This window comes from Anguilla anguilla, chromosome 3 (genome assembly GCF_013347855.1).
Source record: "Anguilla anguilla isolate fAngAng1 chromosome 3, fAngAng1.pri, whole genome shotgun sequence".
Taxonomy (NCBI): Eukaryota; Metazoa; Chordata; class Actinopteri; order Anguilliformes; family Anguillidae; genus Anguilla; species Anguilla anguilla.
In genome coordinates, this window is record NC_049203.1 from 9,594,511 (window position 1) to 9,610,868 (window position 16,358).

The following is a 16,358-nucleotide window of genomic DNA, read 5'->3' on the forward strand; positions in this document are numbered from 1 at the left end:
TCTCTCTCTCTCTCTTTCTCTCTCTCTCTCTCCCTCCCCCCCTCCCTCCCTCCCCTCAGAATGACTACAGAAAGCTCTCTATGCAGTGTAAGGACTTTGTGGTGGGGGTATTAGACCTGTGTCGGGACACGGAGGAGGTGGAAGCCATACTGAATGGAGATGTGGACCAGGTCCCTCCCGGTGACCACAACCGGCCCTGCCTCAGCCGGGTGAAGTTGGCCATCAAGTATGAGGTGAAGAAGGTGAGTTCGCTCCTCAGCTGTGATTTTTAAGGATTCCATATGACTTTCATTATATTGTGCTACATAGTATGAATGCAACACAATGGTGAGATGACCCCTGACCCCTCACCTTTCAACCATCACATGTCATTATTTCAGAAAGGCCAAAGGTCAGCAGCACAGAAACCGTAGCTTTGTCAAAAGCATTTTTGCACAACATTGGCATGACATTGTGGCAGCACAGGTACACAATGGCACAGCACTGAAGTCCATGGTGTTTGCCTTTGCTTTGCAAAGTAAAGGCACATTTTGGTGAAATGCAGGAGAGAGTAAAAGCTACACACAAGTACGTTTGCAGGCCTGGTGTGCTCAACACCTTGTTGTCTCTGCATCACTCAATATAGTGATAACCTGTTCCACACATAGAGACATACAGCAGTATGTGCCAGTTAACATGTCTCCATTTCAGTCTTTTTGTTTTATTGTTTCTTTCCCATCCATAATTTCTGAATACCTGAGTCATTGCTGTGGGTATTGATTCGCCTCACTTCCCTGTACAGCCCCAGGGTGCAGTAGGAGGCTCGGCGTTAATCGTCATTTACTGTACGCACGGCTCCGTTCAGGCTTAGCGGATTCCTGCTCGTTTACCAACGCAAATAGAACGGCTCGATGTGCAAAACCTGCTCTGTCTTATGTTTGTCGAAGCTCTGCCTCCCCGGTGAGAATGTTTGTCTATATCCTATTATTACAAAAGAGTGAGCCTGGAGTAATGAGGATAAAATAGGCTGATGGGTGGATTTATGTACTGCTGTGAGGCAGGTCACAGAACAGCCCCATATAAAATATACAAAACAGTACTCAAAAAATGATGTGATATAGTTAGAGCAGCTGAAAAAGGCAATGAATCTCAGCTTTTTATTTTCCTCCTATGCTTTTATTTATTGGAATGAGAGAGAACTTAGAAGATGACTAAACCATTGCCTCATAATTTATTTGGAGGGCTGTGGTTTTTTTGATGTTATGGACCTGGTAGTTAGTTTTCCTCCTGTGCTACATCGCATTAATATCAGTTGGAATGCTAGTATATCCCTTATCCATGCAGGATAGATAGGATCTTGGTGTTGTGTCTGTCTGTCTGTGATTCTCTGCATGTGTGCCAGTGCATTTGCATTATTGATGCATGTGTGTCGTGGCCTGTCTGCGTGTTTGTGATGCAAAGCAGCAGGGCGACTCACCGTCAAGTTCAGTTTATTTATGAATGGAAATTTCTGACTGCGACTGTCACTGAGGATGAGGAGGAGGGGGAGGAGGAGGTCAGGGACGCTGCGATGCTCATGCGGGCTGGAGTGAAGGACAGTAACGAGATTATGAGGGGGTAGAGTCAGGGAGCCTACAAAGAGTACAAGAGGTGAGGTCAGGGACACCACAACAATTATGAGGGCACAATAGAATGATTATAAGGGGCGGGGTCAGGGACACCACAACAATTATGAGGGCACAGTAGAATAATTATGAGGGGCAGGGTCAGGGACACTACAATGATTATGAGGGCACAGTAGAATGATTATAAGGGGCGGGGTCAGGGACTGAACAATGATTATGAGGACACAGTAGAATGATTATAAGGGGCGGGGTCAGGGATACTACAATGATTATGAGGGCACAGTAGAATAATTATAAGGGGCGGGGTCAGGGACTGAACAATGATTATGAGGACACAGTAGAATGATTATAAGGGGCGGGGTCAGGGACACTACAATGATTATGAGGGCACAGTAGAATGATTATAAGGGGCGGGGTCAAGGACGCTACAATGATTATGAGGGCACAGTAGAATGATTATAAGGGGTAAGTTCTCAGAGACACTAAAGGGGATGAGTGTTAGAAGGGAGGAGGGGCAAGTGTGGGTGTAGAAAATCCCAGACAGAAATAATGCTGACCCTTCATTTGTTTGCTGTTGGAGGTTTTTAATAAGAGTAATTTATTTTTTCTGAAGAAACTGCTGTGTGATTGAATTATGAAAGAGGGAGTGTAACAGGTAAGAACTGGGTGAAAGAGGACAGAGAGAAGAAAATGGGGAACGTTGGGAAGGGAAGCAAGGAAAAGAGAGAGAGAGAGAAGAAGCGACTGATGACAGAGCAGGAGCAGATGAAGATGTCCGACGGAGGCTGGAGAGAAGCAGGGGGCTGAAAACGAAAGGCCACGGTGTGGGAGTGGTGACAGGAAGGGACGCGTCCCTAAACCTGAATGTCATTACTGTCACGCGCCCGGCTACGGCCGAGGCGGCGCTGTGACAGGACAATGGGAGGAGGCGCTCACGGGAGTCCCGGCTCTGACAGGGCGATGTCTTCCCCGCCTCAGAGACAGCTTACAAAAAACACCTTAATGCGCCCGTAATGAAGATTAATGGATGTCTTGTCCAATATTTTCCTTGGATGAAAATGAATGCGGGGGAAGCGTGGGATTTTCATCGGCAGGCGAAACGATGAGGTCGCCGCTTTAATCTTTGTTGTTACCCGGGTGTTGTGCAGGAGATAATAAAATGTTCTGCTTTCTGAGCGCACGTCCTCGAACCAGGATGTTCAACTGCTTAGTGTTTTTGAAACTTGCTTATGGCTTGATATTGATAATAAGGATTACCTTGGGTGTTTAGTATTCATGCCTGAAGAATCTTTGTTTTTTCGTGCAATTTGGGTCTGATGGCAAGGATTTTTTCGTTAGACCTGGCGGGTAATGATGTATCTCCATGGCAACCCGCCGCTGACTCGACTGCGTCCGGCTTAAAAAATTTGGCCGGGCTCTCAGAGCTGCCGACCCCTCCCACTGAAGCTCCCAATAAAGGTGACGCGCAGCGAGGGTCATGTGACCGTGGTACAGTGAGTCTCTCCACATGACCTGGAGTTCTGGTTGCCTCAGCAGCTGTGTGTAATACTCGTGATGGCTTTGCTCTGGTTGGAGCCCATGCTCGGGACGGCTGCAGTATGAACCATCAAAGCGTTCTACTGGACCACAATTCCGAATAAGCAGATGGACTGAAGGACAGGTTCCCTCATTGTCCATCCAATGACATGGAACAGATGTTTGTGACTGCTGGAATCTGTCACCTAAAAATTTGGCCTGGTGTTCACATTGTTGTTTTTCGAGGATTTAGGGCGGAGCTATTGGCTTATGTTTAGAGTGGAGGCTTCTGGTGACTCACATTTTCAGTTGAGAGAAAAAGGTAGCCAGAGTGGAAAACAAATAATAATAATCATCATTATCATCATCATCATCATCATCATCATCAATCATTGTGAATCGTCATTACTATATTTATAATGCATCCTGCATACAATTGCTGCAAAGTGCATGCAGTGGAATAAATTAAAAGCAAAGAATTAAAAGAAATCAATTAAACATATTTTATTCTGAGAGCTTGTTACACTGATAGAATCAATATGCAGAGGGCATCTCTTTTCTGTATTTATTATGTCTTATTCATTTCAGTCTGGAAAACACATGTACAATGCATATCTCCCTGTGCATCTCACACATTCCACTGCTCAGAAAGGTGAATGGTTTAGCACTGTTCTCTCAGTGTCTCTTAAGACGGGGGGTGAAGGGGTCATTCTCATACCTGAAGCTTTGGTCTCATCAGAAGCGATGCTGGTGTTGGGGTTGGGGGTACTGCAGAAGTCAATCACTTTCAGCAGAACAGAGGGTACAAAGTAGTCACTCTTCCACAGCTCTGGGGGGGGGGGGGGTGACGTTGCCTACTTGACTTGTGAAGTAAAACTTCCTCAACCGTCGTCAAACGTAAATTGGACCAGGGGCGTGCTCTGATGTACTTCCTTGTCAGCAAATCGAAGAAAGCCCTTGTGTCATTCCACGTGCGAAGTGTGTTCTGCATTCCAGAAAGGGCATGTGCCGACCTTAGGCCAGAGCAAGAATAAGATCAGAAATAAGATTTCCATGTATGTAGTACGCATGGGCAGGCCACCGCTGTACTGCTTGATGAGAACACAAGCGGCAGGTCTGAGGCCTAAGTGCTGTACATTGTAATTTTTATCGGCTCAGCAACACAGTAGTCAAGGGGTCACGGTTCTGAGGAGTTTGCCCGCAAGCTGATTCAGGCCCATTCATCATGGCTGTCCACCGCCCACAGTCCCCAGTGGAGTAGTGGGTGGGGGTGGTATGTCAGTGGTGTGAAAAGGGGTTCAGCCCCCCACCCCACCCCTCCCCCCCCCCAAAACCTTGAGGGGACAGTGTCTTGTGAAGAAGGTCAAGGAGCAGAGTGGTTCAAGGCTGCTTGTCCCTGCAGCACATGCTGAAGGTGAAGAATGATTGGAAAAAAAAACAAAAAACAAGATGAGACCTTTAAAGCCACAGTCTGGCTTGTATGGTTCAGTGACTCACACCAAGAGCAATATACCTATTGATTTTTTTTTTTTCCAATTTCTTTTCTTTAAACGTTCTGTTCTTTCTTTCGGTAATTTAGCTGCGTGTTCTGCTGAGTGGACAAGACCCAAACACCCTCCTCCATTCTATCAGTATCAACGGAGTCTTCTATGGAGAGAATCTCTGTGTGCTGTGCTTAAACTTAGCTCAGCCCTTCATTGGACAGTCACCCTTTATTTATAAATGTACCAAAAATTTGATTGGTCTGGAATGGGAATTTGCTTCATGAGGACTATCACTACATTTCAATAAGTGAAAGAATGCCACAGGAGTTACGTTTTTTTTTTTTTTTGGAGGGGGGGGGTAGGCGGGGGGCGGTAGGAGAAGCAGTGATCCTGTAACCTGCTTAACATCCAGACTGAGCTGAAAATTTGCAGAAATTTAACTATATATTCAGCAATGCATGCTCAGGAATTTTAGTCCGTTCTCATGTTATTTATTCCAGAATTTCAACTCTGACGGGAAGCAAATCAAAGATTTCACTCTCTGGAAACAGCCAATTCTTGTGTGTGTCATTATGAAGCATTCATAACTTTAAAAGTACATAGCCAACACAGTATCCATACATACTGCAGCATATTGAAGTGCCATTACTTTTGAATTATGCTCCACTTCTTTTATCTCGTGTTTAAATTTGTCTTGTGTGATAAGTCAGGTCATGCTTGAAATCGTTTTGGAGTAGTTTCCACGGTGATGAAGCTGAATTACTAAAAGCCTTGCTGTCAGAGCCAGTTTTGTTATGCCAGATTTTGGGCATTTCAAACAGTGTATTATCATGAAATCTGTCATTGTAAATCCTCTGATGTATGAGATAGGTAGATTAACCTGAACACAGTTGTAGCACAATATCAATGAGCAATTAAAGATGTTATGCCTGTGCTCTGGTGCAATGAGAAGTCAGGGATTTCAAATTATTAGTAACAAAACATAAACTTTATGATGAATTGGATCCAAAACATGCCAGGAAGCTCCCTGAAGCAGTCATGTGAATCTTATCTCTGCAGTCAAGAACAGCAAGAGATGTGGCTGAGACAATTTTCTTGAAATTGCGTGAAATGTAAATGAAAAATAAAAAACTTCAGCTTTAGTCCTTCACTGTAAAATCCACATGTAAGTCTCTCTTCATTCATTGAAAGCTCAAGTAATTATAAGTTGGCCCGCTCTTTATACTTGACACAAACAGTTTATATAGAGATTTATTTATATGATAAAATTTAGAGTGCCATCTCTCTCTCTCTCTCAAGCTGATAAACTGATAACTATTTAGATTATTAGGGACCATTGTCCCTGTCCTAGGGAGGAGGAGCTATAAGTCTCTCTCAGGAACTGATAATCTGTTCCTGTCAGTCTTTTTTTCATTGAAGGAAGAGATTTTATTTTTATTTTTTTTAATTATGCATTTTTCTTTCAGTTCTGTACTCTTTTCACAATGTTGGGGAGAAACTGTATTTCTGTCTCCACTTCAGGAGTCTCACAGTGACCACACAGCCATGGCAACCATGACTGTTTATAATGGCTTTTCTCAATGACCTGGCTGTGGTCGCTGAGCCTGTACGTGGTCAGGATCTGTCTCTGCTTTGAAAGTGAAGAGATGCTCAGCCGATGGGTAATCGCATTTCGGGCCCCCATACCAATCAAGTTTGCTTTGGGTTTTGGTAATATGTTCTCAGTGTTCCAAATAGGATTTTATTTTTGTTTCCTTCATCATAATCTCTCTCTCTCTCTCTCTCTCTCTATCTATCTCTCTCTCTCTTCACACACAGACACACACACACAGACACTGTCTTTCTCTCTCTCTCTCAATTCAATTTCATTTCAATTTATCTTTTTCTTCTCTGTCCTCGTTCCAGTTTGTTGCTCACCCAAACTGCCAGCAGCAGCTCCTGACCATCTGGTACGAGAACCTGTCCGGTCTGCGTCAGCAGTCCATCGGGGTGAAGTGCTGGACGGTGCTGGGAGTGACTGTAGGACTGCCCTTCCTAGCCATCGCCTACTGGATCATGCCCTGCAGCAAGGTACAGCACCACCTGCTGGTCAACACTGCTCATTACAGCAACTGTCGCACAAGGCTTCATCATATTACTACTTTTGGTGTCCTTACCCTGCTACAATCAGCTGCATTGCCCCCCTCCCCACCTTTAGAGATATCGTTCCCAAAAGAAATCAGAGCAGAATTCAGGTCACGCATGAGCACACTCTGAGTGGTATAAGACAACAGAGATTTGTGGTCTGCAGAACCGAAAATGGAACTTACACACAATCTTTTTATCACCTCACCAAGGAGCACAGACAGAATTAAATAGACGATCACTTGCCATTGGCTGGGGAACGGCCAATGAAGTCATTACGACTGATTGCAGGTCAGCGGAGCATTAATGTTTCAGAGAGAATCGATAGCCCATTTTAGGCAGAAGCACTGATTTAAACACTTGAACCCCGTCTCCTTATTATAAAAAAAGAATATCAGAATGGTCTTTCTTTCTCATCTCTTCTCAGGGAGTTCACGGTAACACATTCAGAATCTCAGGACCCGTCTGTGTATTTTGTGCAGATGATCGATAATCACCTTTTTACAAGTCTTTAGCGAGCCTTCGATCCGTATCAGAGCCGATGGGTTCCCTGTCTGTGGGGACAGTGCCCTGCTGCAGTGAGGTCATCCCGCTATGTGTGAGTCGTGTGTTTATGTGCAAAGCTTTCTGTCCGAGATGAAGCGGACCTGTATGAGATCGGTCCTCTGATGGTGTGGATGTGCTTTCCCTTGAGCAAGGCTGTGGCCTTTGGTAAGGCTTTGGGTACATTTAGCCTTTGTTAAGGTTGTTGGCATTCAGTCAGGCATTGGTGGATTTGTTGCTCTGGTTTTCAGTAAGTTTTTTGTCAGGAGAGGCTGTTCTGCCAGACGAAAAAAAAATGGAATTCTTTAGCAAAATGCATGTGCGTGTATGTGTTATGTGTGAGTATATCAACATGTTTTTGTGTGAGTCTTAGGTTTATACGGCTGTTATCTGAAACATCTAAATGTAGCCAATTCCATCTCCAGCAGAGGTAACTGGCAAGTTTTGCCAGTGTGTTTAAGTAGATTATGAATGCACTACTCCTTATCTCTCACTATTCCCCTGGTTAACTAAAGCCTTGGGTTTTTACCTGAGGCAGTTGTGCTCTCCTCTGGGGTGATTGTTCATCCGTTGAATCTGTGTGCCCATTAGAAGAGTCCTGATAAGCATAGGTTCCAAAGCTTTTAGCCCAATTCCCAAAAGTCTGTTGTCTACTGAAAGCTGGGCTATAATGGACTCGTTGCGCACAGCCCAGATGGAAAGGTAATGAGGACTCCAGGTGACCTTTGACCTCCAGCTTCTGTTCTGTTTGCCTGGTGGCCGGGGCACTGGGATGGAAGTGGCGCGAGGCTCTTTCCCCCGCTGGGCAGACCAGAGCACATGAACAGCTGCGGCTCAACCCCCGTCCTCTCTCTCAGAGCCGAATGGCATGGAGATGACTGACGTACTTACTGCTATTTTCAAAGATTTTAGAGGGTGGTGTAGGGCGGGGGGGCGGGGGGGCGGGGGTATAAGTCTAATCAGCTGAGGGAGCTTATAATCACGGGGGATGAAAGTATGAATTTCTGGCTCATCCCGGAGGGCGCTTTATCAGGCCTGTGTATGAAAGGGTTCTTGGGTAGGAGGACAGGTGGGTGTGGTCTGCGGAACAGCGTGGGCACTGGATGAGATTCCCATTCACAATGAAGAGACAGTCCTCACTGAAGTGCAATGACCGTTTAGCTCACAAACCTTGCATGTAGTGAATGGGAGCCAGGCAAATTTTGAAAGCCTTCCCCTTTTTTAACCTAATGTTCAAATTAATTGACATAAAATACATACAGCAGCTGACTGTATTTGTTTAAATCTTAATCCCATCAACTATCCTCAAAGAATTTAATGTTTTCATGACAATCGTAAGCAAAGGCCTTTGAAATAATTTCAGGTTTTTTTGGCTGAAACCTACTGTACCTGTTTCTACACCTGCACCTACACTCGCCACTTGTACCTTGGACCTGCATCCTGAACCTGTAGTGTACCTGCTTCCACACACATTCCACCGTGCAGGTGTGCCTGGCCCAGCCGTGAGCGGCATCTGTATCATTGATATTCAGCCTGCGTCTGTGTCAGTGCCAGTGTCAGGCTAAGCACTCGCTTTCCCCTGCAGAAATACAGGGGCACGAATCTATGATAGATCGCGTCTTTAGCGCAGCCGGTAATGGGGAAAAACACACGACAGCCATGCGCTCCATTATTACTGAATCTCCCTCCTGTCCCAGGAGACACAGCGCTACGTGTCCTCTAGATTTTGTATTATTAAACCACACCCTCGGCGCCAGCATGGTTGAGCGAGCAAAGGAATCATTTTAGATGAAGTCTTATCTGGCCTTCAGCAACGGGAGGGCTGTATTAATTGAAGGATTGCTCCATTGATTTCTGTAATTAGGGACCGAAAAATATTTTTGCCTCTGAAGATGGCTGTGGAAACGTTAGCACAGAGCTGGAGGAAGAATGAAGCTGTGTGTGCAGGAATAAGCCAATGAGAGCTCAAAAGACAGAAATGAGCCAATAAGCACTCAAAAGACAGGAATTGACCAATAGCAGGGGCATTCCAGGCATCACAAACGGCTACAGCCCAGCTCAGCCTAACGAGGCTTCAGCATCACAAAGCAAACTATTCCAACTGTCATTTTGGCTTTTTTATACTCATAATTTGGTTTCTCCCTGTGGGTTAGTTGTGCACTTGTGTACGCATGTACGTGTGTGTGTGTGTGTGTGTGTGTGTGTGTGTGTGTGTGTGTATGTGTGTGGGTGCGTGTGTGTGTGTGTGCGCTGTAGGCTTTGTCCTACCTTTGTGTGGCTGAGTTAAGTACAGCTGCACATCCCCATATGTGTAACAGAGTACTGTATATATTTGTTTGGGCCTGCATGCAGTTGTTTAAATGGCGTTCCCATTTGAGTCTGTTGCTGAAGGCGGTCTTACATGGCTGTGTTGGGCGATACTGAGGGATGCTGGGAGATTTGATCCTCGCTGAGCCCTGGCTCAGTTCAGCACAATCAGCCTGTGACATCAGACGCCCGCAATCAGGGTTGCTGGTCCCCAGGAGCCCGGTTTCCTGCGCCTCCAAACACAATTATCCTGCCTGTCACACGTTTGTTGTGTCGTGAGGGCTTTCTCATTGTGACTGCGTAGTGAGGGCTTTCTCATTGTGACTGTGTAGTGAGGACTTTCTCATTGTGACTGCGTAGCGAGGACTTTCTCATTGTGACTGCGTAGTGAGGACTTTCTCATTGTGACTGCTTAGTGAGGACTTTCTCATTGTGACTGCGTAGTGAGGACTTTCTCATTGTGACTGCGTAGTGAGGACTTTCTCATTGTGACTGCGTAGTGAGGGCTTTCTCATTGTGACTGCGTAGTGAGGACTTTCTCATTGTGACTGCGTAGTGAGGACTTTCTCATTGTGACTGTGTAGTGAGGGCTTTCTCATTGTGACTGCGTAGTGAGGACTTTATCATTGTGACTGCGTAGTGAGGACTTTCTCATTGTGACTGCGTAGCGAGGACTTTCTCATTATGACTGCGTAGTGAGGACTTTCTCATTGTGACTGCGTAGTGAGGACTTTCTCATTGTGACTGCGTAGTGAGGGCTTTATCATTGTGACTGTGTAGTGAGGACTTTCTCATTGTGACTGCGTAGTGAGGACTTTCTCATTGTGACTGCGTAGTGAGGACTTTCTCATTGTGACTGTGTAGTGAGGGCTTTATCATTGTGACTGCGTAGTGAGGGCTTTCTCGTTGTGACTGCGTAGTGAGGATCTTCTCATTGTGACTGCGTAGTGAGGACTTTCTCATTGTGACTGCGTAGTGAGGGCTTTATCATTGTGACTGCGTAGTGAGGGCTTTCTCGTTGTGACTGCGTAGTGAGGATCTTCTCATTGTGACTGCGTAGTGAGGACTTTCTCATTGTGACTGTGTAGTAAGGACTTTCTCATTGTGACTGCGTAGTGAGGACTTTCTCATTGTGACTGCGTAGTAAGGACTTTCTCATTGTGACTGCGTAGTGAGGACTTTCTCATTGTGACTGTGTAGTAAGGACTTTCTCATTGTGACTGCGTAGTGAGGACTTTCTCATTGTGACTGCTTAGTGAGGACTTTCTCATTGTGACTGCGTAGTAAGGACTTTCTCATTGTGACTGTGTAGTGAGGACTGTCTCATTGTGACTGCGTAGTGAGGACTTTCTCATTGTGACTGCGTAGTGAGGGCTTTCTCATTGTGACTGCGTAGTGAGGACTTTCTCATTGTGACTGCGTAGTGAGGACTTTCTCATTGTGACTGCGTAGTGAGGGCTTTCTCATTGTGACTGCGTAGTGAGGGCTTTCTCATTGTGACTGCGTAGTGAGGGCTTTCTCATTGTGACTGCGTAGTGAGGGCTTTCTCATTGTGACTGCGTAGTGAGGGCTTTCTCATTGTGACTGCGTAGTGAGGACTTTCTCATTGTGACTGTGTAGTGAGGACTTTCTCATTGTGACTGCGTAGCGAGGACTTTCTCATTGTGACTGCGTAGCGAGGACTTTCTCATTGTGACTGCGTAGTGAGGACTTTCTCATTGTGACTGCATAGTGGGGACTTTCTCATTGTGACTGTGTCGTGAGTTTGTGACTTTCTCTCTGGTCTTTGGACATTGGACGCCTGCATTAGACCACTTGTTTATGTTTATGCTATTTTTGTGGTGTTAAGGCAAGAAAGTGGAGGCAAACCATGGCAAAAAAGATTTTATGTTCTTTTTAATTTGCTTTTTGTTCTTCTGTCAATCTGAAGAGCACAGTGCAATCAATAATTTTATTCTACTCCTTTGTTCAGATTGACAAAAAAACAAAAAGAAAATTAAAAAGAAGAAAAGAGCATTTTTTTTGCCTTTAAGTGCCTCCACTTGATTTTCAATTTGTTCGGTAATCTGTTGTTTCAAAAGTTTTTGATTTATCTGCAGATGAAGTCAGGGCCATCAGGAGAATGGGCAGAGCCTCTCCTTAGCGTGTCAGCTGTGCAGTATCAACTTGCATTATCATTTTATTAAAGTTTTTTAAGCATCCAGCTGTGCACAGTGGCAAACATGATTTGTTTACATGGAGCCTGATCTACCCATCAAGCCAATCTGTCTACTGTGTACCATCTATTCATTGTATTATGTCATTTATTTGGACAACATTTGGCATTCTGGGGCCAGCATTAGACACGTGTGCAGTCATCTGGAATCTCATTTTTAATAGCGCAGACACAAGCGGTGCCAAATCTTGGATTCGATCCCAGAACACTCTGGTTCAGTTTCTGAGACATGGCTAAACAAGACCAGGTCAAAACCTAGTATATGGCTGGACCTAACACACTTCATCCGGCCGACCAATGGTGTAACTTCATTACTCGGCTGACCAATGGTGTGACTCCATCACTCAGTCACTCAGTCAGTCAGTCACAGACATTCGCGTTTGTAGGGCTGGCCCCGCTGTTGCGGTCCAGCCAAAAAGAAGGGGTTAAGCAGCTGAAGCAGGCGCCCGCCCTGCTGTCTCATACAAACTGCTGTCAGGTGCCTCAGCCGCGTTTCCCCCCACGGTAATTGGCGAGTAATGGAACACGGGCTTTTCGTCGAGGGCTGCTGAAATTTTAAATTGTTTCTCCAGCCGGCTCTGATCCGGCAGGATACGCGTCGACGCTCTCTCTCTGGCGGGACGGTGCCATTTCTGTGGATACGCGGGCAGACGGGGGGGGGGGGGGGGGGGGGCGGGCACGTGCATTCCCTCAGAGGACGGGACACGGGGGAAGCAGGAGTGATTTGAATCCCCTCCTTTATCGCCGCCAGCCAGCCGAGACAGGCTTCTGAATGTGCAGCTAGAGCGTGTGGGGACGCTGACCGCCCTTAAGCCAAACATTATCACAGGCTCTGACACCTCTTACCCAGGGGTCCTCTCGGAATAGAAGCATTTAATTTCCTGCACTGAAAAGATTTCAGAGATATGAAGCGAGTAGTGAATTGCTTGAAACTTTTTCAGATAAGCCCATAAGCGGTCCATGTGACATTCTCCACAGAGACTAGTGCCTAATGACAAAGGTGATTGCACATATTGATCGCGCACATGGGGAGCACATTCTCTTGAGATGGTAAAACAAAGAAAGGCGAAGGCCTCAGTTACTTGACCAAATGTGGGAAAGTACAGGTGCCATTGCTTTGGAATATGGCCCGTTTAGTTTCTGTAAATCAATAATTTGGTATGCAGACAGTTTTTTAGGAATTGTAACCAGTGGTCGCGTCAGGTTCTGTTTGCCCTGTAACTGGATCATTTGTACTCTTTGTCCCTGTAAGCAGGTCGGACGGTTCTGGTTGCTCCTGCAAGTGGGTCAAACCGTTTTGTGTCCTCCTGCAGCTGGGTCAGATCCTGCGGAGCCCCTTCATGAAGTTCGTGGCCCACGCCGTGTCCTTCACCATTTTCCTGGGCCTCCTGGTGGTGAACGCCTCAGATCGCTTTGAGGGAGTCAAGAACCTCCCCAACGAAACCATCACGGACCACCCCCGGCAAGTCTTCCGGGTGAAGACCACACAGTTCTCCTGGACTGAGTTGCTCATCATGAAGTGGGTACTGGGTGAGTGACATCCGCGTGTTTCTCGCACTGCATTATGGGTAGAAATGGACGGCATGTCAGTTGGGTTTGGGATATTACGCTGCGGATGTGGGAAGCTCCGACCTGATTTTTCTGACTTCCGACCACAGATGGTTCCAGTGACTGGAGCTTAGAAAGATGATGTTTCACCAAAAAAATGCCTCAAGATGATGCGTGTTAGTGATTAACCATGTGGGTACGCACCTGTCTCTGCAAGCATAACATGTTTTATTATCATGCCATGTAGGACATTTTACTCAGTGGTGTGTTTTAATAGCTTGAAATTGGTTGCATGACGTCATGTGGCGCCTCTAGCTGTTGTGGTTGTTGAATTTCGCCAGAGTTTCCTAGTTGGAACTCCAACATCCAAGAGGCCTTCCATCGCACTTTTCCAAGTACAAGGTTGGAAATTCCGACTTCGCGAGTTGTCTGGAACGCTGCATTGCACAGTGTTTTCTGCGTAGTAATGGGTTTTGGGTAAGATTGAGCACGAGAGCTCACTCGGTGCAGCCTGGGTAATGAAGTGTGTAGGATAAGCTTGGATCTGTGAGCTCATTCAAAGCATTTGCTGAGTTGAATATTGGGACTGTCAGGACTCCCATAATCCCTTTTTTTCATGTGCAAAAATGCGTCCAACTTATTAAACTTTCTTGCTAATTTAATTTTCTCTCGTGCTTACTAATGTGAGTGAAGTGTTTATTAAGTGTGAATTGTCTTTCACTGGGATTTGGATAGGCACTAAATAAATAAAACGCTAATGTTATTTCTGAAGATGTTGCTGCTCAATTTTTACATTCAGGCCTATTTTCTGCCAGGAACGTACACAAGTGTGTCTTCACTTGGCAGTATTAAAATACATTACGTTACATTACTGCCATTTAGCAGACGTTTTTTTTTTACCCAGAACAACTTACACAGCTGTTTGCATTTTATACATAGTATCCATTTATACAGCTGGATATATACTGAAGCAATGCAGGTCAAGTACCTTGTTCAGTGGTACAACAGCAGTGTCCTACCTGGAAGCCTTTTGGTTATATTATGCTGCCTCATAATTGTGCCTCACAATTAAATATTGAAATGAGAAAATGTCAGCCTTTTGTCTCGGTGCTGCTCTTCTGCTAATTTGTGAAGTTTTCTTGACATTTTGGCTGAAAGCAGTGGATCCACAAACCTTTACTTTTTGCTAGGAGGCATACCAAACCTTGCCTTTGATGCACAAGCAAATAATATCTCAAAAACTATCCCCCCAGCAATTCAATCTAGTATTTAATCACATATTTCAGGGGAAATTTTACCATTTAGACCACTTAAATAATTAATTTATGTTTAAAGTGTCATCCAAAAGTCACAGAAACTGCAAAGCCTGCTTTGAGCGGGGATTCCGGTGAGGATGGGTGCTTTTGTAAAAAAATTTGGGCAAGCACCCTTTCCCAAGTGCATTCTGGGTATATTTGTCAGAGAACAAAAATAGTGATGACAGAGTGTCCCCGGGGTCAGCTGGGGTCTGCTATTGAAATAATGCCACTGAAGACAGTGCGGAGAGAAGCGCTGACAGATATTATTTCCAGAACTATCCACAGAGATGGAAGAATATCTGCGGTGTGAATACTGAATAAGGCTGAAGAAAGAGTCGTTCTCCCCTCAGCTCTGTGCCTTTCCTTAATATTTCCCCTTTATGTGGGTGTGAGGTGTGTGGAGACACTGATCTCCGCTGTCTGGGCGGAATGAGGGGGGACCACCTCTCCCCTGGATGTTCGTTCATTTTTAAAAAGATGAATATGATTACATTCTCATTTCGTTTTTCCTCTCTCTCTCAGCCGTTTTCCTCAGTTCCAAAGAGTTTTCAGGGGTCGAACTTGTAATAGGTTGTTTGATGTGTGCGTGTGTGTGTGCATGCACGTGTGTGTGTGTGTGTGTGTGTGTGTGTGTGTGTGCGCGTTTGCATGTGTGTGTGTGTGTGTGTGTGTGTGTGTGCGCGTGCGTGTGTGTTTGCATGGGTGTGTGTGTGTATGTGTGTGTGCGCGTGCGTGTGTGTTTGCATGGGTGTGTGTGTGTATGTGTGTGTGTGTGTGCGTTTGCGTGTGTGTGTGTGTGTGCGTGCGTGTGTATTTGCATGGGTATGTGTGCGTGTGTGTTTGCATGGGGGTGTGTGTGTGTGTGTGTGTCTTTGTGTGCATACCGTGTACCTCAGGGATGATCTGTTGGGTGTGTAACACCTATCTGTTCTGTAAGGGATGATCTGGTCAGAGTGTAAGGAGATCTGGGCAGAAGGACCCCGGGAGTACCTGATGCACCTTTGGAATGTTCTGGACTTCGGCATGCTGTCCATCTTCGTGGCGTCCTTCACCGCCCGCCTCATCGCCTTCCTGAAGGCTTCCAAGGCTCAGTTGTACGTGGACCTGCACGTGTCAAACAATGACCTGACCAACGCCTCCCTGCCTGCTGATGTGGCCTACTTCACCTACGGTCAGTACAGTGAAACGCAAGTGGTCACACCGGTATGGTCTTTCACAAAACAGCTGTGTGTTTGAGACAGTCATAGCCAGACTGCTAGTGCACTGGGCATCAGGACCCTGGAGGAGTGCGGTGGTTACTTTGTGTGGTTTCAGAGCAGTCGTCGAGCACAGCAAATACGAGAGACATCATCTTGGTCGGCTGAGGTTGGGTATATTCTGAATTTTAGGCTCTTAAAAAGCCCAGTGCAGCCTGGCAAAATGAGATGGGCCAGTTCTTCAGACATGCACCTGTATTTCAAAAGTACTCTCCAATCACTCAAGAGTTCACTTTGCTAGAAATGTCCCATGATGCATTGCAAATCAACTGCTTCAATTCTGCTGGTGAGCCAGATGATTGCCATTGAGCAACAAATTAGTAGTCTGTGTCAGTGTGTCCTGCCAGTAAAACACAAAACCCTTCCTTCCCCAATGATATTCAAAAATCAAGGATGGTTCAGGCAGTAGGAAATTAGAAATTGACTTTATATCACAAATTGTGTGTGTGGGTGCATTTGTGTGT

At 45.6% G+C, this 16,358-nt stretch overlaps 1 protein-coding gene across 1 annotated transcript in view; it reads left to right on the top strand.

The window, feature by feature from the left end:
* Window positions 1–16,358, top strand: part of LOC118222710 (short transient receptor potential channel 7-like) — a 50,771-nt gene that overhangs the window by 17,244 nt on the left and 17,169 nt on the right. Inside the window, exons 3-6 of the mRNA XM_035408489.1 lie at window positions 60–242; window positions 6,509–6,673; window positions 13,106–13,322; window positions 15,576–15,809. Coding sequence (XP_035264380.1) covers window positions 60–242; window positions 6,509–6,673; window positions 13,106–13,322; window positions 15,576–15,809 — 799 coding nt within the window. The remainder of the gene's footprint in view (window positions 1–59; window positions 243–6,508; window positions 6,674–13,105; window positions 13,323–15,575; window positions 15,810–16,358) is intronic.